We start from the raw sequence: 25,802 nt of genomic DNA, 5'->3' as shown, positions 1-25,802 counted from the left end.
CTTAAAAACACCCTGTAATTATCTACGATAATTACTTTCAGTTATTTATGTCATCAAAACAACATTACAACCTTCATTCGATTATATAAATATTGTTAGCCAAGATCACGATTCACTAATAATTGCAGAGTCAATTATAAACACTTTTCATGGTCGATGCTGAATAGGCATTTCTAAATATATAAACAGTTAAACTATAACAAGGGAATTCTTTTATTATTATGAGACATTCGTCATTCTATTTTGGTGATCAGACGTAATATTTCCACATTAAAGATAGTGTCTCTTTCTACACGAGATGTTCTTTGGGTGCGGTGCTACCAGCTTATACTAATGCGAGTGTAAATAAAACAACTCAACAAGTAAAAGCGTATCAATTATTCCACCCCTCGGATAAGGGATAACCACCCTCACCGGGAGAAGATAGCCTTAGTGCCCAGGGCTGTCATATGGCGATCCAGAACCAGGGAAGAACTCAGGACTGGTGAACAGGACAGGTATGAAGAAACACGTCAATGTTCAGGCGCCTAGACCATCTTAGACAACAGTGTGGTATATGTAAAATGGATGGAGACATCAGGCCGACGCGGAGCTGAAAATGGAATAGTATGGAGATGGAACATCGTGGGACAATGGAAAATGGACAATGCTATGGAACGTGCAGCGAGGACTTGTGATACGAACAAAGACGCGTAAAAGTGGTAAGTCCATATTAGCTATTTTTATGGTATTTCCTGATTAATATAAAGTATAAAGTATAAACATTATGTGCTACCTTAATTACATTAATATATGTTTCAAGTTTACCTATTTTTACTTAATTATTCTATTCAATTACCAATATTTATCAATATAAAAAGATTTTTTTACCCTCATATTAAGTTATTATAGGACGCAATGATACAATTTTATATGATTTTTTTACATATTTATCAACGTATACTTTATCTTGGCTGACTTTTATTCATTTATTATTTGACTACTGATTTTTTGTACATTTTTGCAATTTTTTATGATCTTAATATTTGCTATCGTAAATATACCTATCAAAATAAATATACGATATAACAAATATACGCTATATGCATAATACATTTAAATTATTATTCTAACTACTTATTTACAAGGGTTAATATAACGTTATTTATTTTTGAATTTTTATTACTACTGCAATTTTTACATATTTTTACCATATATTGACGTATTATTTTATCTCTATATTTTTTTTACTATATATCTATATACTACATATCTATATACACCGTAAGACTATCGAATTTATATTTTCGCTAAGAAGTGCAGAAGCTGGAAAAAAGAAAAAAATTATGTATAAATGAGTAGCAACAAAGTTACTTGGGAAGATTTTGTCAAAATAGTTGAGGAAATTGCACAAGAAATAGACAGGCAAAGCAGAAGAGTCTTAAAGAAAAAAGTTCCGAAATCTAAGGACATAAAGGAAGAAGTGACGACACAGCTAATTAAAGCTTATAACAAGTTCACACAATTGACTAGGAAAAACTGGGAAGCACTTTCGGACAAACAAAGGGAATCGTGCCACAAATATTTTGGAAAAATCAGAGACAAAGTTATACGCTCATTTCAAGCAGTAAATGTAAGAACAGTGGTTCCAAATTCAATACATCAACCAATCGACGAGGAAGTTGAAGAGGAACAAAGCGACGAGGAAGCAGAAGAAGGAAAAAGCGACGAGGAAGTAGAAGAAGAAATAATTAACGACGAAATAAAAGAGGAAAAAGGTGACATAAAACAAGATATAACAATATTAAACATGGCTTTGACAATCAATGAATTTTTGAATATCGCAAGCAAGATATTGCCCAACGAGTTCGATGGAAGCGCAGGGAAATTACAACCATTTTTAGACGCATTAGAACTACTTGGAAAATTGGCAGAAGGTCATGAAGACACAGCTGTAACGCTAATAAAAACGCGACTCACCAATAAGGCTAGGAACCTAATAACCACAGAAGATACAATTCCACGGATAGCTGAAGTACTAAAGAAAGAATTAAAAGGTGATAATCCGACGAATTTAATAGCCAAATTAGCCAAAAAAAGGCAAGGGCATAGAGATGCAGCAGTGTACGCATCTGAAGTGGAAGATTTAGCAGAACAATTAAAAGTAGCATACATAGCGGAAGGAATGCCACTTGACTTAGCAAAGAAATATACGACGGAAGCCGTAGTAACAACAATGAAACGAAACGCTAATGCAGAGAAAGCTAAGCTAATACTGGAAGCAGGTAACTTTACATCACCGCAGGAAGTAGTATCTAAATTTTTGTCGATCGATACGACTGAAGAAAATGCACAAGGAAGAGTCTTAAATTATAGGACAAACTACGAGAATAGGAGAGGACAGCAGCAATACAGAAGAGGATACCATAACAAATATGACAGAGGAAGAAGAAATAACTTCGGACAACGGAACGAAGGAGAAGCAACGGACAATCAACGAAATTATTCGAACAGAGGATACAGACAATTTAACAATCAAACATACAGAGGAAACCAGAGAGGCGGACGTAACAGGAACGTAAGGTTACTAGAAATAGAGGACAGTCAAGAAGAGCAAGAAAACCAGCAGTTGGGGTTTTGAATGAACAAGAAGTTGGAAGCACACAGGCAGAAATAAAATATAACATTTACAACTTCGACCTAAACCTAACGAACTTTGTACGAATGAAAACAGGAATTCTTGAAAACACAAGCACTTTTATCATAGACACAGGAGCTGACATTTCAATACTAAAATGTTCACAAGATTTTATGAAGGAACAGGTGAAACCAAACACAAAGGCAAAAATAAAAGGAGTCACTAAAGGAGAGTTGCAAACAATGGGAGAAGTTGAGACAACACTCGAAGTAAAAGGAACTCGATTCGAACACATCTTTCAATTGGTAGAACCTAACTTTCCAATTCCAACAGACGGAATCATTGGGAGAGACTTTATTTCTAACTTTCAATGTATACTAGATTACGCAAACCTTAAAATGCACATTAAAGAGGACAACGATTGTTACATTAGTACGAAAATTCTGGATAATATAGACAATGACACCATAATAATACCGCCTAGATGTGAAATTTACAGAATCGTAAAAATTTTTCAAACGTTAAAGAAAGACAGGATAGTGGAACAGCAAGAAATACAACCAGGAATATTCATAGCAAGAGCAATTATTTCAAGTAATAATCCTTACATCAAAATTTTGAACACAACGTACGAAACAGTAAATGTAGACGCAAGCACAATCAGGACGTTGGATATTAAACTATTCAATATATATAGGCTAGTCAACGACAGCAAGGACAGAAAAAAAGAATTACGAGAATCACTGAAATTAGACATACCAGAATACATACGAGACAACTTAGTATCGTTATGCGAGGAATATTCGGACATATTCGCCCTAAGGCATGATATGTTAACCTGTAACAATTTCTACGAACAAAAACTAAGAGTTAAAGACCAAACTCCGGTATATATCAAGAATTATAGGACACCTTATGCGCAAACAGAGGAATTAAATCGACAAGTACAAAACCAAAGAGACCAAGGAATCATAGAACCATCTACATCCGAGTACAACAGTCCAGTAGTACTGGTACCGAAAAAAGCTATAGATGGAGGAAAAGCATGGAGATTATGCATAGATTTTAGACAACTGAACAAGAAGATAGTTACAGACAAATTTCCATTACCAAGAATAGATTCGATATTAGATCAACTAGGAAGAGCAAAATGGTTTTCAGTTATAGACTTAATGTCAGGCTTTCACCAGATACCATTAGAAAAATCATCGAGAAAATACACATCGTTCAGCACAGAAAATGGAGCATTTCAATTTACCAGATTACCTTTTGGATTAAATGTAAGCCCAAATAGCTTTTCAAGAATGATGTCAATAGCATTTTCAGGATTAACACCAGACAAAGCATTTCTTTACATGGACGATATCGTAGTAATTGGAATATCCGAAAAACATCACTTAGACAACCTGAAAAAGACATTTGAGACATGTCGAAAATTCAATTTGAAACTTAACCCAGGAAAATGTCAATTCTTTAGAAGGGAAGTAACATATTTAGGACATGATCTTTCTCAAGAGGGAGTATCACCAGACAAAGCGAAGTATGCAGTAATTGAACAATATCCGACACCTCAGACAGCGGAAGAAACAAAGAGATTTGTAGCATTTTGCAACTATTACAGACGTTTTATTAAAAATTTTGCGGAAATATGCATACCACTCAACAAATTATCGAGGAAAGGAGTAGAATTTTCGTGGACCGAGGAGTGTGAAAAAGCATTCAAAAAGCTTAAAGCATCTCTGACGAAACCACCAATTTTAAAATATCCTGATTTCAACAAACAGTTTATCTTAACAACAGACGCATCCAATGAGAGTTGTTCAGCAATCCTAAGTCAAGATTACAACGGAATTGACCTACCTATAGCATATGCATCAAGAAGTTTTAGTAAAGGAGAATGTAATAAACCTATAATCGTTAAGGAATTACTAGCGATTCATTGGGGAATTAATTATTTTAAATGTTATCTATATGGAGCACCAACATTCAAAGTAAAAACAGACCATAAACCTTTGACACACCTATTTGCAATGAAAGAACCAACCTCAAAACTCACGAGGATCAGATTAGACCTAGAAGAATATGACTTCGAAATAGAGTATATAACAGGGAAAAGTAACTACGCAGACAGCCTTTCAAGAATAACATTGCATCAACTAAAAAACCTATACATAGACAACGCCCATATACTAGCTATAACAAGAGCTCAAGCAAAAGAAAAGGAGAAAGAAGCAAGACAAACAAAGGCTGAAAGTGAACTCGCACTACAGCCAGAAGCCACCAAACAGACAGTAAGGAAGGTACTAAATAATTTAGAGGCGCATAGACTACCAATTTTGTCCTTTGGAGCAGAACTAATCTCACCAAGACTGAGCATTAGGGCCAAAAACAAAATAAAATGCAGCAAAAGTAGTGATGAGCGAGACTGGTCTTGGTCTTGCGGTCTTGGTCTTGGTCTTGCAGCAAGACCAAGACCAAGACCGCCTTTTGGTTGCAAGACCAAGACCAAGCTTGCAAGAACAAGACCAAGACCGAACCTTGCAAGACCACTCAAGACCAAGACCAACCTGCAAGACTCTTGCACTTTTTTGAGAAAAATTGGTTTTTATTATTTAACTTTATTTTTTTAGCTCAATAATATATACTGACATTGTAAGAAACCTTAAAAAATATCGAATTTTTAAAATACATAATATTTTGGTTATATTTTTAAGTCGTTTTGATTAAGTCAAACGGTTTGCATTTTCTCAACCTTCAAAGTGTCCAGAAGACAAGTTTTCAAACGGCGACAGTTCAAGGACAATTGAAATTACTTGTAAGACAAAAAAATGTAATTATAGATAGGGTAATCCATTAAAAAAAATGCAATTAAAAACGGTTTTTATGTACCAGTAGTTTTCGCTTTTTTGTCTAATAAAAATACTGACACTTATTTCAATTCTTTTCGCATAATCGAGGAAAAATGTAGGTCGTTAAATTTAAAATGAATACAAAAAATATCATAATAGATTTTGAAAAGGGATTCACAATGCTGTGAAAGCATTGTGGCCTGAATAAAAAATAACTGGTTGTCGATTGTAATGTGTCAAGCTTGGTATCGCAAAATCCAAAGCTTAGGTTCAGTTTCTGAATATAATGACAAAAACTCCGATACTGGGAAATTTTTAAAATTATTTTTTGGATTATTTTTTTAAAATCAACGAAAGTTGGAAGTTGAATTATTTGTGAAAATCCCGGATGACAAACGTCTAAAGAATTTTACTGATTTCATAGTTGAAAACTATTTGGAAGAATCTAGGTTTTCCCCAGAAAGGGCCAGTAGTACAAATAGTATGTGCCGCACTTGAAATGCATGCGCATCATTTCAGTGTGTTTTAAATCCTAGTTTTTACTACCCACATCCGAATATTTTCAACTTTTTAAATGTCATAATGGGTATTCAATCCAAAAATATGTGAAAATAAAAAGTGCGAATAACTCGTGTTACGAGAGCAATGTAGTTTAAATAAAATTAAAGAACTGCAAGATAACAAATTACAGAATTAAGCGTTTATAACTCCCCATTAGGTTTAGCTATTATGTTATAGACGGTTATAGTATTAGGTCTATAAATAGATATGGTAAATATGTACGTATTTACTAAAAAGTATGTTTTAGTTAGTTTATAAAAAAAGTTAATTATATTAAATAATGATTAAATAGAGTAAAAAATATTTGATTTTTGTGTTCTCTTAAAAAAATTTAATTTGTGTTCTTAAATTTGACCCTCGTAGGATAAATACTACAGTGTTCGAGTGAAAGGAGCAGATCATTATCTGTTACCAAATATAAACCGTTTATCCCTTTTCGTAAAATCCGTGAATTGAAGGTCCCCGACCATTTGTGGCACCTTAAGAAGCTCTTTTTTTTTAACATTTTATTAAAATACAGGGGCAATAAACAATAATCCAGACTCAAGACGTGGTCTGAAGGCAGGCGGCAGTTACCGACAGGATGCAAAACACAACCGAAGGCCGGCAATTGCAACAAGGGTTGTAAATGCAGGTTTTTCCTACTGATAAACATTACCATTATAAAAATATACTCTAATCTCTTTATATAGAGAGAAATAATTAGGTCATTAGGTGAATGTATAATGTTAAAATTGGTATCCGTTTGAAACTACATTCTACATTCTGTTAAAATTTTAAAGCAAAAAATATAGTTTCATTCTTCACATCTTTATTTATTTCAATGTACATTTTATTCGAAATTGTTTGGTTCAAATTATTACTACCAAAAAAGCAAGACCAGCAAGACCAAGACCAAGACCAAGACCAAGACTGCCTTTTAGCTGCAAGACCAAGACCAAGCTTGCAAGAACAAGACCAAGACCAAGACTAGCCTGGTCTTGGTCTTGTTCTTGTTTTGCTCATCACTAAGCAAAAGCATAGCCACAGGATTGAATCGTTTCGATTTAAACCAAGCGTTGGTACAGCTTGATAAGCTGGCGGTAGAGAATGCAGTACGTAAAGTAAAAATATACGTAAATGATATTATTTTTAAAATGTGCACAATTGATGAATTTATTAAAGAAGGAAATAAAAAATTGAAGAATATAGAAATATACATATGTGAAGTACCAGAAACAATAAAAGATGACAAAGAAAAACACAGATTAATAGAAGAATACCATAATCACCCGATGTTCGGAGGACACGTAGGGAATAACAGACTAATTAAGAAGCTAAAGGCAAGATTCCGATGGAAAAATTTGGAAAAAGACGTAAGAAAATACGTAAAACAATGCCACAAATGTCAAATTAACAAACCGAAAAGAACACATGTCGAAGAGTTCGTGATATCGGACACATCTTCCAAACCATGGGACATAGTATACATAGATACAATAGGTCCATTCACGAGAAGTAATGAAGGTAATAAATACTGTATCACAATGTTGTGCGAACTGACAAAATACGCGGTCAGCATACCAGTGTGCAATAAAGAAGCAGAGACAATAGCAAGAGGAATCTTTGATCATTTCATACCAACATACGGACTCATGAAGCAAATAAGAACAGACCAAGGCACAGAGTATAAGAACGAAGTAATGCAGGAATTAACAAAGCTATTAAAAATAGAACACAACTTTTCAACGGCATACCACCCACAGTCCATTGGAAGTTGTGAAAAACTACACAGAACGTTGAACGAGTACGTAAGAGCATTCATAGACGAAGACAGAGAAAATTGGGATGTGTGTTGCAGAATGTTCACATACTGCTACAATACAACCCCTAACGCGTATCATGGATACACACCGTTCGAACTGTTATATGGCAGGAAGGTTAATCTACCGGAAGACCTTACACAGGAGATTCAACCATGTTACAATATAGATGCCTACTACAATGAGTTACGATACAAACTACAAAGCGCACACGAGAGAGCCAGAACCTTCTTATTAAAACACAAAAAAGAGCGGCAAGAAAAGAATAAGCTCACAGCAACACCACAACACTTTAAAAGAGGAGACCTAGTCCTTGTAAAAAGGGAAGAGAATGGTAAGTTTGATAGTCTTTATGTAGGTCCTTTCACAATAACAGAAGTAAATAACGTTAATTGTAAAATCAGAATAGAAAACAATAAAATCAAGGAAATACATAAGAATAGATTATATGCTTACAATCCGAAAACACAGTGAGTGACAAGTGTTACGAAACAATGTTGTTAAACGAACATTTTATATTATTTATGTATTTGCGTAGGCTTAGGAAGTTTGTATATAAAATAAATTTTTTGTATTGATTACAACACAGTATGGGTTGGTAGTACGACTTGCAAATTTCCCTCCCCGTAGTTGGAAAATTCCTAAAAAGGGAAGGTGTACAAGAATTCATCTGTACTCAGTAGATATATCTTAAAAACACCCTGTAATTATCTACGATAATTACTTTCAGTTATTTATGTCATCAAAACAACATTACAACCTTCATTCGATTATATAAATATTGTTAGCCAAGATCACGATTCACTAATAATTGCAGAGTCAATTATAAACACTTTTCATGGTCGATGCTGAATAGGCATTTCTAAATATATAAACAGTTAAACTATAACAAGGGAATTCTTTTATTATTATGAGACATTCGTCATTCTATTTTGGTGATCAGACGTAATATTTCCACATTAAAGATAGTGTCTCTTTCTACACGAGATGTTCTTTGGGTGCGGTGCTACCAGCTTATACTAATGCGAGTGTAAATAAAACAACTCAACAAGTAAAAGCGTATCAATTATTCCACCCCTCGGATAAGGGATAACCACCCTCACCGGGAGAAGATAGCCTTAGTGCCCAGGGCTGTCATACTGCGATATTGAATTCTTGAACAACTTGAATTGAACAACTGATTCTTTTCTTGGTAAAAATTTCCAGTACTCTACATCAGGAGAGAAAGTAGTATGGGCGAACGTTAAATCATTTCAAGTAAAGAAATCATCTCCATCGACTTTTTTTTATAAGTACATATTCTTATGAGCAAAACGAAATAATGTTTTTTTAACCTAGACGATAAAATAACAAAAAAGAAAAAATTGTTCTCTTGTTATTATGTCTAGAGGACATTCTTGCTCTTCAGTTACTTCTAGAGGTGTCCAAAAGAAACCTAGAAAAGCAAAACAACAGCCGCCGAACTCCAACAAGCACCAACTCAAACAAGCATATCGAGCTCCACCAGGTATTTCACTTCAGAAAAAAGCTGATTTAATATAAGTTTATGCGATGCAAAATTAATACCAACGCCTTATAACTTTTTCCATGGGGCGAAAACCAAAGAAGATGATGAAGATAATTAAGTCAGTTCTTTCTGTTGTATGTCACGTGTACTGAATACAGCCTAAAAATAAATGTAGTTTTTTTAAGATGGTAGTGTCAATAAATATTATTTATTCTCCATTAGGAAATGGCGCTTTACCAAAACTTTCCCAACAACACTTACATAACAATCACTCAATATTTTTATTATATATTATATTATTTCAGAGCTAAAGTGTAACATTCAAAACTATTTTATAACATTGTGGAAAAAATTTAATTTAATGTCATTTAATTTCCAAAACAAAACAGTAACATCTACAAATAAATGTAACAGTTTTAAAAGTTGTTGAAACGTTCAGTTCAATATTGTAACAACTCAAATTCCTTTTATTTAAACCAATAAATAAAAAATGTTTTAAAAGATATATACATTAGTGCTTTTTAAAATTGTACAAGACTAATTTACGTAAACTAACAACTAACTGAAAAACGAAAATAAACAATAATTTTCACTGAGTAGTCAATCTTAGGGCATGAAAAACTTTAAACCCGTTTTCTCAAAATTGTTGATTTTGAGATAGTACAGTGTTGCACTGAGGCAGCGACATACATACATACATACATACATACCTAAAAAGAATGTATTTAAAAAAATTTGGATTGGGGGGCTGTCCATTCTTGCGATGTTTCACAAAAATCTACTCTGACCGGTAGATTGTCTTGCAAGAGCTCTTGGACTTGTCTGTAATAAGAATGTAGCTGCTGGTCTTTAACCCTCTTTTGCCCAATGTATCTCATAAGATACATGAATTTATAATTGATTTTTTAAATATTGCGGGTTTTTTCAATAGTGCAAACCTTGTTTGTCACAATCACCTGTTCTTTCTCTATACAGTTGGCTATCTGTGTTTGATTAAAACGGTTTCAAAGTATTAAGTTATTCTAAGTATTTATTTCCTTGTTCTGTGAGTGTGCGAGTTTTTCAGGCAATCAACAAATGCTGTAAACTCAGTTTATCCACTGTTACTATTCTAATAAAATTTTTTTATGAAAACCTATTCAAGTAACTTATTATATTTTTTAAGGAGCTATCCTAGTGTAAAAGTTCGAAATTTATACCTATACTTTTTTGAGAATTTCTAAAATAAAAAGTACCGTGTGCATTGTTTTGAAAATTTGCATGATCATTTATTATAAAAAGAAGTACATGTAAAACAATTTTCATAAAAAAATATTGAAAATTAAACGAATTATACGCCATCTACTGGCACCGTGAAAATAAAAACAGCTCCACTGTTGCAGTGATTGGGACTAATAGAGATCGTGAAACATAAAATTTCAAAGTTATTATTGAAAATAAATTATTTTTTATACCATCAACTAGGAGTTTTTTGATCGGATAAAAAATTTCAATTTTACGGTTTTTGAAAGTGAAAATGTTTTAAAATATTTTTCAAAAAAAATTTTCAACACTTCATTTTTCCAAATTTTAATATTTTTCAAAAATTCTAGTTGATGGTATGGGAAATAACTTATATTTTAATAATCACTTTGCAATTTTATGTTTTAGGATCTCTATTAGTTCCAATCACTGCAGCAGTGAGGCCATATTTTTATTTTCACGGTGCCAGTAGATGGCGCATAAATCGTTTAATTTTCAATATTTTTTATGAAAATTGTTTACATGTACTTCTTTTTATAGTAAATGCTCATGCAAACTTTTAAAACAATTGGTACAGTACTTTTTATTTTAAAAATTCCCAAAAAAAGTATATGAATTTCGTACTTTTACACTAGGATAGCCCCTTAAGTTTAATGATTCACAAGTCACTAATACTTCCTGGTTTATTTGCAATACATTTTATAAAAATGTTACTCCCAGTACACATTGGGCAGCATATGTGGGAGAGGGGCGGAAATAATTTTAAATATTATTTTTGCTTAATTGGGCCCTAAATAAAATGCTAAAAGGGAATTATCGTGAGATGAGGATTTCTTCGTTTGGGCAAAAGAGGGTTAAGTATCCGCCAAGTATGGTGCTTCTCATAGGCTTTTTTCAGTGCATCACAGTTTTTCGATTTCTTTCTAACGCATTAAGTTGGAAGTGACTGAAAAAGGTACGTCGGTGATTATACTCATTTATAACATTTATTCTAGTTGTTGATAGATGGCGCTATAATAAAAAAAATAATTATAATCTGTACAATTTATTTAAAATATATACGACCATTCAAATCAAAGAACAAAGAACATACCTTTTTTTAAACGCAATAAACACGATTGATTTGAGTTTGTACCAAATTGCAATCATATTATAATAAATAATTTTTTTCCGACCATAGCTCCGTCTATCAACAACTAGAATAAATGTTACAAATGTGTATAATCACAGATGTACCTTTTTTTCTGTCACTTGTGACGCACTGAGAAAAGCCTCTGAGAAGCACCATACTTGAAGAAGACGTATTTGTTTATGTTGCCATATTATTTATGCTAACTGTTGGGTCTTGATCAAGTAAATTTAAAATAATATTTTCTCTATTAATTGTTCTTGATATTCTTGGTCTACCAGAATTTATTTTATTTGGTCTCACACTCCCAGTTTCTCGACAACGTCGTTCAGCGGCTCAAAATATTTTTTACTTGGTAAGTTTCTTCTAGGAAACTTTTCTGAATAACGTGTAAAAGCTGCACTAGAGTTTCCTAAACACTCGCCGAAGGTTAATAACATGTCGGTGTATTCAAAATTTGAGTACATTTTGATTAACGACATCTAGTTTAACAAATAACAAAGTTTCAAAAATCGCATTATTGTTGATTTGTCGTCATAATAATCAATAAATGTCAGTTTCCCAGGGCGAGAGGAAATCGAGATCTACCTATAGGGCTTTTCATTGACTCTCATTTGTTTCGAGCTTCTGTCATGTTGTATAATCTGTATATATGAATTAAAGATTATACAACATATATGACAGAAGCTCAAAATAAATGAGAGTCGATGAAAAGCCCTATTAGAGAGATAGATTTATCATTACTTCATAATTTTCAACTAAAAATATTCCGAAAACGATACACAGAATCCAGTTTTACCAAGAGTACCGTTTTGCTATGAAATTAATAATTTTAAGTTACTGAAGTAACTTAAGTTGACTTAAGTTAAGTTGACTTAAAATTTTAATTAATTTCTACCCTTTAAAAAGTTATTTTGAATTTTGAATATAATGAAAAGTTATTTTCGTTGGAATTTTACCACGCTAAACAGGCGAAGCGTGAGATGCAACTTTTAGATCTCCCTCAGCCTTCTCTGCTCCGGCAATTCGTTGGTTTGCAAATTTTAGAAACCACGAAGGTGTTACCAGAAAATTGGTCCCAATAAAGTTTTGTTTTTAATATTGTTTTAATTGTATTAAAGGAAAACTGTCGCTTGTTTTTAGCAACTGTCGCCACAACATCCGTACCATCACGTTATTTCGTTGTGAATCGATACTGGCAGCCCGAATTTTAGTTTGTTAAAAGATAATCATATAATATGCACTCATGATAACCTAATAAAGTTTGAAACCGGTTAGGGTGCGTATGATGCTCTCTGAACAAACTGAAATATTTGTTGTTTGTTTGGGTTTATATGACTGCGGACACTAAATCCATTCGCCAAGTAAACTGAAATATAAGACGGCTCTTATTTCGTTTTACAAACATATTGTATAAAATTTCATTATAACGTTGCCAGTATTTTCGGCAAAACCGTAAAAAATGTGTACATTTTTTTTCTTCAACGCCCTTTATCTTGAAAACGGATAGCGTTACATATAGAGGGTGGTATTTACCCTCGGAGATCGCTGGGAAAATTTACACTCAAAATAACAAAATTCAGTTTGGCAACACTGTGTTAATGTTGATAGTAACATATGTTTTCAGATAACAGAGCTGTAATTTAGTCCAAACAAATTAATATATTTTCTTGCCAACAAAAATGAGATTTTTCAACCAAATAATGTTTCAAATATGATGTGCAAAATAATTTTTAATTGGGTTCTGCTAATGAGCTTGCTTTTTTTGTCATTAAAGTAGAAAAAACTTTAAATTTCACTCATTAAACCATTATCGTCTTAATTATTTTAACTGTACTAATATCCATCCACTAATTCGGAATGATTAATGGGTTGTTAAAACATTTTATCTGTAGTGGCTTCTGGAATGTCTTAAAAATATCGAATTTCATTGATAAAATGCCCATATCCCACCGATCTTCGCTTCGATCATACCTTTTCAAATTAACATACTGTATTGAGTAGTATATATATTCTTTATCTATGATACTGTATGTGGTTTTTAAAATGACCGGTTCATTTGTTTTATAGCGAAGTAATGAGGGACCAAGCTGAAGGGTATGTTCGAGCAATACAGTGGAATTTAAACTATTACTACAATGGTTGTTGTTCTTGGTCTTGGTTTTATCCACATCATTATGCCCCATATATTTCGGATATCAAAGGGTTTACCGACTTAAAACTCGAGTTCGATATGGGCAAACCATTCTTGCCATATGAACAGGTAAGTAATCATTAATAGTGAAAGACAGTTTAGGTTTCCTTTCCTTCAGTGGGGCTACATGAACACCTCTGAATCGAAAAGAAAGCAAACTGCGTATTTAAGCATAATTATAAAAATAATTTTATAATCCACTTTTAGGACGCTTTACCGGCATCTCTTAAAGAAAAGATGAAAAGACCAGATGCAAAATTTATTAAAAATAATAAATAATAATTTAAATCTGAAGACTTTTTGTGGAACTACTTTCTGGTAACATCCTTAATCTCTGACTTTTACAATTTATAAGACAAGAGACGACGAATCAAGAAGGCGAAAAGGACTCTACAGTATACAGTCACGCATATTGTCTACAGACGAATACAATATGCAGACGAATGAAGCGGAATGTAACTGCATATTGTAGAATCCTTTTCGCCTTCTTTATTCGTCGTCTCTTGTCTTATAAATTGTAAAAGTCGGAGATCAAGGCTGTTACCAGAAAGTACTTCCACTAAAAGTCTTCAGATTTCTTCTTCTTTCTCGAAACTCCTTATGCCCCTCAGGGACGTCGGAGGTTTTATTCATCTTCTATCCATCTCTTCCATTTCTTGCGGTCCTTTGCTGACTCTTTCATTTGTTGATGTCTTTTTCCTTTTTCCTGTCCAATTTCTATAATCTGATCGATCCATCTCTTCGTTGGCCTCCCTTTTCTTCTTTTACCATATCTTTTCGATTCCATCACCTGCTTTGGTAGTCTTCCCTGGTCCATTCTGTTAATGTGTCTATACCATTTTAATTTTATTTTTTGTATCTTGGTTATTATCGATTCCTGTTTCAGTCTTTGTCTAATATCTTCATTTCTTATTCTGTCCAATTTCGTTTTTCCTGCTTTTTTTCTTAGCTGCTTCATCTCCGCTGCGTTTATTGTACTGTCTATTTTTGCATTGTTTACCCTTGTCTCACTTGCATATATTAAAGTTGGTACAGAGATTGCGTTGTATACCTTCAGTTTTATTTCTTTATCTATTTCTTCCTTTCCAAATATTGTTTTATTTAGTGCATAGTAGATCTTATTTGCTTTTTTCGCTCTCTATGAGATTTCTTGATCTATCTTTCCATCCTCTGATATTATTACTCCAAGGTATTCAAACGTCGAGACTGTTTCTATTATTTCGTTTTTGCACCTAAATATCGTTTGGTTTATTTCTTTCCTTTTCTTTTGGGTTACTATCATGGTCTTCGTTTTCTTTATATTTATTCATTTTCAAATTTTCTATTTCCTCCACCCAAATATCGATTAATTTTTGCATTTTCTCTTTATTGTCTGCTATTATTACTAAGTCATCTGCATAGTAATCCCTCCATTCTCACTGGTACTAAATTCCTGTACCCTATTATTGGCTGTAATTGCCTTGACCTCCTTTTAGCGCTCTTCATTACTCTATCCATTACTAATATAAACAAAACTGGGCTGAGACTGTCCCCTTATTTTATTCCTCTCCTTAGGTTGATTATTGGCGATCTGTTTCCGTTTATTTGTACTTTAGCGAGTACGTTTCTATATGAACTTTTTACCACGCTTATTATCTTTTGCGGGATTTGCAGATCTTCCATTACTGACCATATTTCTTCTCTATTTATAGAATCAAAAGCAGCTTTAATATCTATAAACGTAATACAGTGTGTCCACGGATGGGGTGCCCAAGAGGAAAAACTTTTTTATTTTCAATTTTAGCGAAAAATGTCATTCCTGATAAAAAGTTTTGCTTGTTCTAAAACCCCATAAAACGAAATAAAATTCAAGTTTTTCAAATCCTGCTTAATATTGTAGCCAATTTTATGTAAATCCCTATAAATTTTTGTACTAAGTTCGAAATTGTAACAATAATAACTTGGGAGAACAACCCTTTCGCTTCTTTGGATTATGAAGCCAGATCTTGTCGTTTTCCTTGAAACATCCAATTATTTAATAATTAAATAATTATTAATCTAATAATTATTATAAAAATGAAATTTATCACAAGATAAATTCTTTATTGAACGCTTAACATTGTCGAAAAAAATGACAATTCGCAAATTATTTATCGGAGTTGACAGTTACTAAGCTATATTGTGGCTTGGCAAACTAGATTATTGTTACGATTTCGAAGTTAGTGCAAAAATTTATAGGGATTTACATAAAATTGGTTACACAGTTAAGCAGGATTTGAAAAACTTGGAATGTTAATTCGTTTTATGGTGTTTTAGAACAAGCAAAACTTTTTATCAAGAATGACATTTTTCGCTAAAATTGAAAATAAAAAAGTTTTTCCTCTTGGGCACCCCATCCGTGGACACACTGTATATAAGTGTTCTCCTATTTCGTTTTTCCTTTCAATGATATTTCTCAGTATGTATATATCATCTGTTGTTCCTCTTTCATTCCTAAAAGCGCTTGTTCTTCTTCTAGTTTTCCTTCCAGTTCTTTCCTGAGCTTCCTTTCTATTATCCCAGTGTAGACTTTATATGCCACTGATGATAAGCATATAGCTCTATAGTTATCACATTCCGCTTCATCTCCTTTCTTGTGTATTGGTATCAATAAATTTTCTTCCCAGTCTTCCGGTATCTTTTCTGTTCTCCATGCTTCCCTCATTATTTCCAGTAGCCAAAGCTTGCCTCGTGCTTATTCCATATGGTTAGTATGTCTTGTATGTTTGTTTTCAATTCATTTCGCTCATTTCTAATTCGTCTTATTTGTTTCCTTTTTGTTCCTTTCATGCTTCTTATTTTATTCCAAAACTGTTTATTGTTATTCCCAAAACCTTCGTTCAATTCGTCACCGAATTCCTTCTAGCTCTTCTTCTTCGCATCTTTTACTAGTTCTTTCACTATATTTCTCTGTCTTCTGTATTCGTCTCTGTCTTGCTCTTCATTTGTGTTTATGTATCGCTTCCACATTTCTTTCTTCTTTTTTACAGCTTGCTTTATTTCCTTTTTCTACCATCCAGTTCTTTTATTATTCTTCCCATTCTTTCTTATTGCACATACTTGTTTGGCAGTGTTCCATAACGTGTATCTCAATTTTTTCCATCTCTCTTCCATATTCCATATTTCCCCATTGTTTTCATGCTGTTCCAGTATTTTATCTGTCTCTCTTTGGTATAACTTCCTCATTTCCATATTTTTCATCTTATGTATTGCTATTCTTGTATATTGAGGACTCTCTATTATTTCCATTAGTTTCATGTTTATCTCTGCTGTCACTAGTCTGTGTTGAGTTTGGCTTCGTTCTCTGTTTTTATATTTTGTATCGTTAGTTCTGCGTCTCGAGGATATACTATGTAGTCAATTATGCTTCTCGCATTTCTTTCTTCTGGTACGTATGTATATTTTTCGTTTCTCTTTTGATACCAGAAAGAATTACCTATTAGTCATTTATTTGGCAGAAACTTATCATTCTTCAGTCTTCAAGTCTTCAGTTTTAAATAATTATTTATTATTTTTAATAAATTTGGCATCTGGACTTTTCTCTAAGAAATGTCACTACAGCGTCCTAAAAGGGGATTATAAAATTATTTTTATAATTCTGCTTAAATACGCAGTTTGATTTCTTTTCGATTTAGAGGTGTTCATGTAGCCCCACTGAAGACGTCTATAGACCGAAACAGCTTCCTGGGGATGGTGAACCACCTTCTAATCGAAAGGAAACATAAACTGTCTTTCACTTTTATCTTTACTCAGATTTTGAGTACTAGAAACTATCTTTCAGACCTTGTCCTAGACGAATGAAGCGGAATGTGACTGCGTATTGCAGAGTCCTTTTCGCCTTCTTTATTCGTCGTTTCTTGTCTTATAAATTGTAAAAGTCAGAGATTAATCACGTTACCAGAAAGTAGTTCCACGAAAAATCTTTAGATTTAAATTATTATTTATTATTTTTAATAAATTTTGCATCTTTTCTGTTCATCTTTTTTATTTTAGTAATTAATAATAGTGTCTGGTTTTACGTGCGGTTTTGTAATTTTTAGCTGTTAGGGGTGTTACCTGCAGCCAGTAAAAAGCTTCTGCCCGAAGCTTATCATGGGTTGATGACTGAAGAAAATTCTATCATAATCGATTACTATCCAGAAAAATTTGAAACTGATCTGAATGGAAAGAAGCAAGCGTGGGAAGCAGTAGTAAAAATACCTTTCATCGACGAGGTTAGTAATATTAAAATATAATAGTTATACCCTTTACATAAATATACCATTAGCCTATTTATGGATATTATGTCAAGGTAAAATAGCTATGAAATGACAACATTATGCAACATAGTTGTTTTGTTGATAAGTCATCCGCGATTGTTCGTTTGATTCCCATTATTTCTCTAATGCGTTCGTTGATAATCCTTTCTCTTCTAGATCTTCCTGCTGTTCTCCAGAAATCCATTTCCGTTGCTCTCAGCGATGCTAGTGGTCTTTCTTTCAGTGGCCATATCTCACAGCTCAGTTATACGTTTCACTGTCTTCTCATATATCCTCTTTTTTATTTTCTTTGCTAATGGATTGGTCCCATAAAATACTGTTTAACATTTTGATGGCTTTTCTACCTGACGTATTTCTTTCTCTTATGGCTTTGTCTAATGTTTCATCGTGCGAAATATTGATACCTAGATATTTGTAGTCGTATCAGTGTTATATCATGGTCATATCGTCTAATATGAGATCTTTTTGTTCTCCTCCAAGCAAAAGTATTCGGTTTACTTTTTATTCACTCCTAGATCCCATATATCATACTCTTCAATTAGTTTTCGGGTCATATAGTTTAAAAGTTTAAATCGTCATTATCTTAAGCCATTATTACTTGATCGTCTGCAAAGTTTGGCGTATATACTGTAGTGTTGGTCAGTGATATCCCCATTGTTCTACATTTTATGTGTTCTACATGTGTTCTACATTGTTATATTTTAAATTAAGTATGGGACAGGCAACATCCTTGCTTTAATTCTTTTGATTATAAATCCCATTGTTATTTGTGTCCCTGTTTTTAATTTTTTTATGGGTTAATTATACGGGGTGGGCCAAAGAAAAGAGTCCACCTCGATATTTGGCAATAGTTATTAGATTTTAAGGAAATGCCGAAACAGATCGATTTTTATTTTTACATTACAATTTTTTTATATTCATGTATTTCATACTAGTGATATCATCCATCTGGGCGTGATGACGTAATCGATGATTTTTTTAATGGGAATAGGGATAGTGTGGTAGCTCATTTGAAAGGGTATTCAATTGTCTATTCAGTAATATAAACATTAACATAATTATTTATACTGTGTCCAAAAAAATTTTAATTAAATTAATTGACAAAAAAAGAAGAATGTATGTAATTTATTTAATTGTAAATACATTTTACTGCTGTCAGAAAACAGAAAAAAATATTATTTGAAAAATAAACACTGATTTTCGCTTAAATGAAATGTCCAAATTGCCAAGAAGCAGGTGGGCGACTTTATCATTGAATTTAAGTGAAAAACAATATTTATTTGTCAAATAAACATTTTTTTCTGTTTTCTGGCAACATGAAAACTTATTTTGAATTAAATAAATTACATTCTTCTTTTTGTCTCAATTGATAGGATACCCTGTATAAATAATTATGTTAATGTTTATATTACTGAATGGAGAATTGAATGCCCTTTCAAATAAACTACCACGATCCCTATTGTCATTTTAAAAAATAATCGATTACGTCATCACCCTCAGGTGGATGACGTCACTAGTATGATTTATACGCCAAAAAATCTTAATTTAAAAATAAAAATCGACCTGTTTCGGGGATTTCTAATAATGTTGTTTACTTAGCTAATAGTTAATTTATGCGTTACTTTATGGACGCACTGTATAGTATATGCCAGGGGTGGGCAAAAGCTGGCCCGCGGGACGGATCCGGCCCTTTTGCGTACTTTATCCGGCTAGTTGAAAATTCCCGCAAGCAATTTTTTTAATCTCTTATGCGATTTTGTTGAGATCAACAGTATTGTGTGTGTATAATATCAATATAAAGGACCCCTTTTTCCTTCGATTTTATCCTTCATAATCAGTTACAACAACTTGTACTTATCATTTCTAAGTATGTACCCCAAATATGTTGTCTTTCTTCTTTTAATGGTTGTGAAAATTTCTGTCTCTTCCCATTATGTGCAACACTATTTCCTTCGTAATATGATCGGTCCATGGTATTTTCAAAATTCTCCTAAAAGCCACATCTTAAAAGTTTCCAGCTTTCTCATTAAATCAACATTAACAGTCCAAGTTTGGGCACCATAAAAAAGGATAGAGTGGATATAACCTTTTACCATCCGATATCACATTTGCAGATTGAGTCTTTGGTTAGTCAGAAATTTCCTCATCTTCAAAAAGGCTGCTCTTGATTGCTCGAATCTTAATCGAATTTCTGATTTCTTATTTAATCTTCCATAATCCAGACTCCTAAGTATTTAATTTGGTCCACTTGTTCAATATATTTATTTTCTATCTGGATGACTGGATGTTAGGACTTAGTATAATGGACCATATTTCTTTAAAAATTACGTAACATATTTTACTGGACACAAATTGTTCGCATGTGCATCCAAAAAAAACTATGTGCACTAACAGTTAAATTTCTTTGTCTAAATGCTGATACTTATAGTAGTTTTGTCAAAAAAATTTCTTGGGCAGGAAAAAAACTGCACTAAAATCATTCGCGTGTGTACGACGTATGTACGCGGTATAGTCCTACGGCCCAGAAGGCATTTTGAAAATTTTAATTTGGCCCGCGCTTAAAAGTATTTGCTTACCCCTGGTATATACCATAGTGTTCGTGAGTGATATCCCCATTGTTCTACATTTTTAGAGCAAGAGCCCGTGGCCGCTAGGCATTCCATATTTAATAAAAGCTGAAAGTTTCTCTGCGCATTTCCCCAACACAGGTAAAACAATCAGCGATTACGGAATTTGGATCGTGGTTACTTTAGCAGGTAACAGGTAGCAAAGGCACAGAATAAATAACATACAGAAGCGAAACTCCTGCCGAAAACGGTAACACAATTTTCATGCTCATGCGTCACGTATTTATTTTATATTTTATTTATTTTTCTAGTTAAATTTTATATTTCATATTTAAATAACTATTTGTCAAAAATATTACCTAATTTGGAATGGTCTATTCCTTAGAACATCAAGTTCTATTCTGTAACTGGTGCACAAGGTCAAATATTTCGGTCCCAACAAAATCAATGGAAACGACAGTCAGATTCGCTTCTGTATGGTTATTTATTCTGTGGCAAAGGTGTGTAAAATATTATATTACTTTCGTTAAAAGTATAAAGCTTTTTGATATTTTATTTAGAATAATATAAGAAATCATGTCACCCATTGCCGGACGGTTTCAATAATTTCTTCACCTTGCCGGGCGCATTGAAAGTCATGTCGGTAAAGTCAGCAGCACCACTTCATAAGACCAAATTCAGACTAAGACTATATTTTATTGCAAATTTATTACGCAAAGGAAAAATTTATTGCTGTAGCCGTTTCCGAGAAACAGTGAGTGCTGCTAGCTTAACGGTAAAGCTAGCAGCACCCACTATATATCTCGGCAATGAAAAGGAGTACAGGGATCATTTTAACGGCATATTTTATTGCTATTTAATTGCTCTTGATTGGTATATTAACCAATCCTGAAAAGCTACCCCATCATCCCCTAGCGTAAAACTCACCCCCAAAAAGATGATGAAAATCTAAAATTCAACCCCAAGGAATTAATTGCTAATTTATTACGGAAAGAAAAAAATTATTGCTGTAGCCATTTCCGAGAAACAGTGGGTGCTGCTAGCTTTACGGTAAAACTAGCAGCACCCACTCTATATCTCGGCAATGAAAAGGAGTACAGGGATCATTTTAACGGCATATTTTATTGCTATTTAATTGCTCTTGATTGGTATATTAACCAATCCTGAAAAGCTACCCCATCATCCCCTAGCGTAAAACTCACCCCCAAAAAGATGATGAAAATCGAAAATTCAACCCCAAGGAATTAATTGCTAATTTATTGCTAATTTATTACGGAAAGAAAAAATTTATTGCTGTTGCCGTTTCCGAGAAACAGTGGGTGCTGCTAGCTTTACGGTAAAGCTAGCAGCACCCACTCTATATCTAGGCAATGAAGAGGAGTACAGGGATCATTTTAACGGCATATTTTATTGCTATTTAATTGCTCTTGATAGGTATATTAACCAATCCTGAACAGCTACCCCATCATCCCCTAGCGTAAAACACCCCCAAAAAGATGATGAAAATCGAAAATTCAACCCCAAGGAATGAATTGCTAATTTATTACGGAAAGAAAAAATTTATTGCTGTAGCCGTTTCCGAGAAACAGTGGGTGCTGCTAGCTTTACGGTAAAGCTAGCAGCACCCACTCTATATCTCGGCAATAAAAAGGAGTACAGGGATCATTTTAACGGCATATTTTATTGCTATTTAATTGCTCTTGATCGGTATATTAACCAATCCTGAAAAGCTACCCCATCATCCCCTAGCGTAAAACTCACCCCCAAAAAGATGATGAAAATCGAAAATTCAACCCCAAGGCATTAATTGCTAATTTATTACGGAAAGAAAAAATTTATTGCTGTAGCCGTTTTCGAGAAACAGTGGGTGCTGCTAGCTTTACGGTAAAGCTAGCAGCACCCACTCTATATCTCGGCAATGAAAAGGAGTACAGGGATCATTTTAACGGCATATTTTATTGCTGTTTAATTGCTCTTGATTGGTGTATTAACCAATCCTGAAAAGCTACCCCATCATCCCCTAGCGTAAAACTCACCCCCAAAAAGATGATGAAAATCGAAAATTCAACCCCAAGGAATTAATTGCTAATTTATTACGGAAAGAAAAAATTTATTGCTGTAGCCGTTTCCGAGAAACAGTGAGTGCTGCTAGCTTTACGGTAAAGCTAGCAGCACCCACTCTATATCTCGGCAATGAAAAGGAGTACAGGGATCATTTTAACGGCATATTTTATTGCTATTTAATTGCTCTTGATTGGTATATTAACCAATCGTAAAAAGCTACCCCATCATCCCCTATCGTAAAACTCACCCCCCCCCCAAAAGATTATGAAAATCGAAAATTCAACCCCAAGGAATTAATTGCTAATTTATTACGGAAATAAAAAATTTATTGCTTTAGCCATTTCCGAGAAACAGTGGGTGCTGCCAGCTTTACGGTAAAGCTAGCAGCACCCACTCTATATCTCGGCCATGAAAAGGAGTACAGGGATCATTTTAACGGCATATTTTATTGCTAATTAATTGCTCTTGATTGGTAAATTAACCAATCCCGAAAAACTACCCTATCATCCCCTAGCGCAAAACTCACCCCCGAGAAAATGATTAAAATTGAAAATTCAACCCCAAGGAATTAATTGTTAATTTATTGCTAATTTATTACGAAAACAAAAAAATTTATTGCTGTAGCCGTTTCCGAGAAACAGTGGGTGCTGCTAGCTTTACGGTAAAGCTAGAAGCACTAAAGCTAGCAGCACCCAAGCTATATCTCGGTAAGGGAAAGGGTACAAGACCCATCTTAGCGGCATATTTTATTGCTAATTAATTGCTCTTGTTATACATTAACCAATCCTGAAAAGCTACCCTATCATTCCCTAGCGCAAAATTCACCCCCGAAAAAATGATGAAACTAGAATATTCAACCCCACGGAATTAGTTGCTAAGTTATTACGGAAAGAAAAAATTTATTGCTGTATCCATTTCTAAGAAGCGATAGTTATGCCAACTTTACGGTAAAAACAATCACAGGTATATCCCGACTATTGTCGATAATGATAAGGACTATTATAGGGCCCATCTTAGCGGCATATATTATATTAGTAAAAGTACCCTATTAATCCTCACCCTAGCAAAAAACTCACTCCAAAAGTCGAGATATCGGTCAAAACTACAAAGCCTGAAAAGTGAAATGCGAGGTATTAATTAGGGGAGGAAAGTATGCTAAATGTGCAGTCACTCGAGCGCTTTGGCGATCTACTGGGTTGTGAAGAGTAGGTCCTAAAACCAAAAAAATTTAAGTAGTTTTCCATTTTAGTGGTGACTTTCCATTTTTTATTTAATTTTCCATTTCCAACAATCGTTTTGCATGTACTTAACTGACCTTATCTTAATCTGATGATTTGGAGTTTTTCTAAGGATAGATTTTTTTTCGCCCCCCCCCCCCCCTTTACGAGCTACCCTGTATTAAGAGCCAATATATGGTAGAGGTACATTTACAGGGTACAAGGTTTCTCCCCATATGATAATCTGACGCGCTCGAGTAACTGCAAAAACCCCCGCTTGGGCTCCCCTACCATAATTTATTTCTGAAGTTTTATGCCAAGAAACACTTTATTGTTGCAACTTGCAAGTGTTTACTGTTTACATAATAGTATTATATAGTATAGTATATTATAAAATTAATAATAATGACAACTATTAAATAATGACAAATATTTTTATTATAGATGATTGGTGATTACTAACTCAGTAGTATTAATGTAGTATGTATTCTCAGGTCTCGCTGGCTACTGATACCGCATATACAACGTTCCATTATGCAAAAATTATGTATTTAGTAATTAAGACCACTTGATACAGGGTTTCTATTAATAATTGGTGCAGTCAGTGGAAAGGTGAATAATGCAATTTATTGCTCTACCCTTTTCCAAAAAAAAACAAAAAATATTTTAGCTTCATACTTGCTACAAGGTATTACATACCCGTCTACCGATTGTTTCTCGGAAGGAGGAGAATTGATAAAAGGCATAGAACTATAAAAAAAAACTTTACTGTCCAAAAAATGGTAATACGTATAGTCTACCTCGTCCAGTGCTATTTTATAGTAAATATCGATTTTTAATCAATAAATATATACAAACTTCAAATCAGCGTTTTTAAAAATAAAATTTTAATGATCGCATTTTATGATTCTAGGACGCCGGACGGAGATATTATGTCTTAGTTTGATTTATTACTGATTTATTAAGCTTAGCCGTTTATTTCAGTTTTGATAATGGACCTATAAAAATACAAGAATAAAGAAAGAAAAATAAAGACAAGAATACCAAAATGCTCTCTAAATAAAACTCAACGGAATCAGAGAGGAAGGTAACTGTAGAGGAGGAATATACAATAATTAATAAAAACAATAATAATGGAATCTTCAGAAGAAACTCTCGTAAAAGCCAAAAGGCAAAGAAACGTGGAATGAAATGATGATGAATTCAGAACTGCAGTAGAGGAAAAAAAGCAAGCTAGGCTTAACCAACTTCAAAGAAAAACAAGAAATGTCAGAGAAATGTATAACGAAACGAGAATACAAGCGACTAGAATATACAGAAGAAAAAAAGAGAGGCTTTGAAAAAACAAGTACAGGAAATCCTAGAGCTTAACAACAGACACGAAAGCAGAAAATTCTACAAAAGAATAAAAGAAAGCACACAGTCATTTAGCCAAAAATTGGCGATATCCAAAGACAACGACGGAGAACTACTAACAGAGAACCAAAAAATTATAATGAAAGAATACTTCGAGGAAAACCTAATGCAGACAATGAAAATGATGAAAACGAGACAATATAATACGGCGGAGCAGCAAATTGAAAATCCGGGCTATGAAGAAGTACTTCAAATAGTAAAGAAACTAAAAAACAATAAAGCGCAAGGAACAGACGGAATTTTTCTTCTTCTTTTTACTTTATAAATAGGCTCAATGTCTGTTTTACTTCGGTTTTTAGCCTCAATTAACGTTGTCTGACCATCTTTTCCTCGATCGTCCCAATGATCTTGTTCCATTTG

At 33.5% G+C, this 25,802-nt stretch overlaps 1 protein-coding gene across 2 annotated transcripts in view; it reads left to right on the top strand.

The window, feature by feature from the left end:
- The window catches only part of LOC126889626 (5'-3' exoribonuclease 1), a 699,515-nt gene that overhangs the window by 105,567 nt on the left and 568,146 nt on the right, over nucleotides 1–25,802 (top strand). For both annotated transcript variants that reach the window (XM_050658103.1, XM_050658102.1), the window contains exons 3-4: nucleotides 13,778–13,970; nucleotides 17,960–18,133. In XM_050658103.1, the coding sequence (XP_050514060.1) occupies nucleotides 13,778–13,970; nucleotides 17,960–18,133 (367 nt within the window). The remainder of the gene's footprint in view (nucleotides 1–13,777; nucleotides 13,971–17,959; nucleotides 18,134–25,802) is intronic.

This window comes from Diabrotica virgifera, chromosome 8 (genome assembly GCF_917563875.1).
Source record: "Diabrotica virgifera virgifera chromosome 8, PGI_DIABVI_V3a".
In the NCBI taxonomy this organism is placed as follows: domain Eukaryota; kingdom Metazoa; phylum Arthropoda; class Insecta; order Coleoptera; family Chrysomelidae; genus Diabrotica; species Diabrotica virgifera.
Note: the sequence above shows the minus strand (reverse complement) of the source record. Positions and strands in the feature narration are given on the sequence as shown.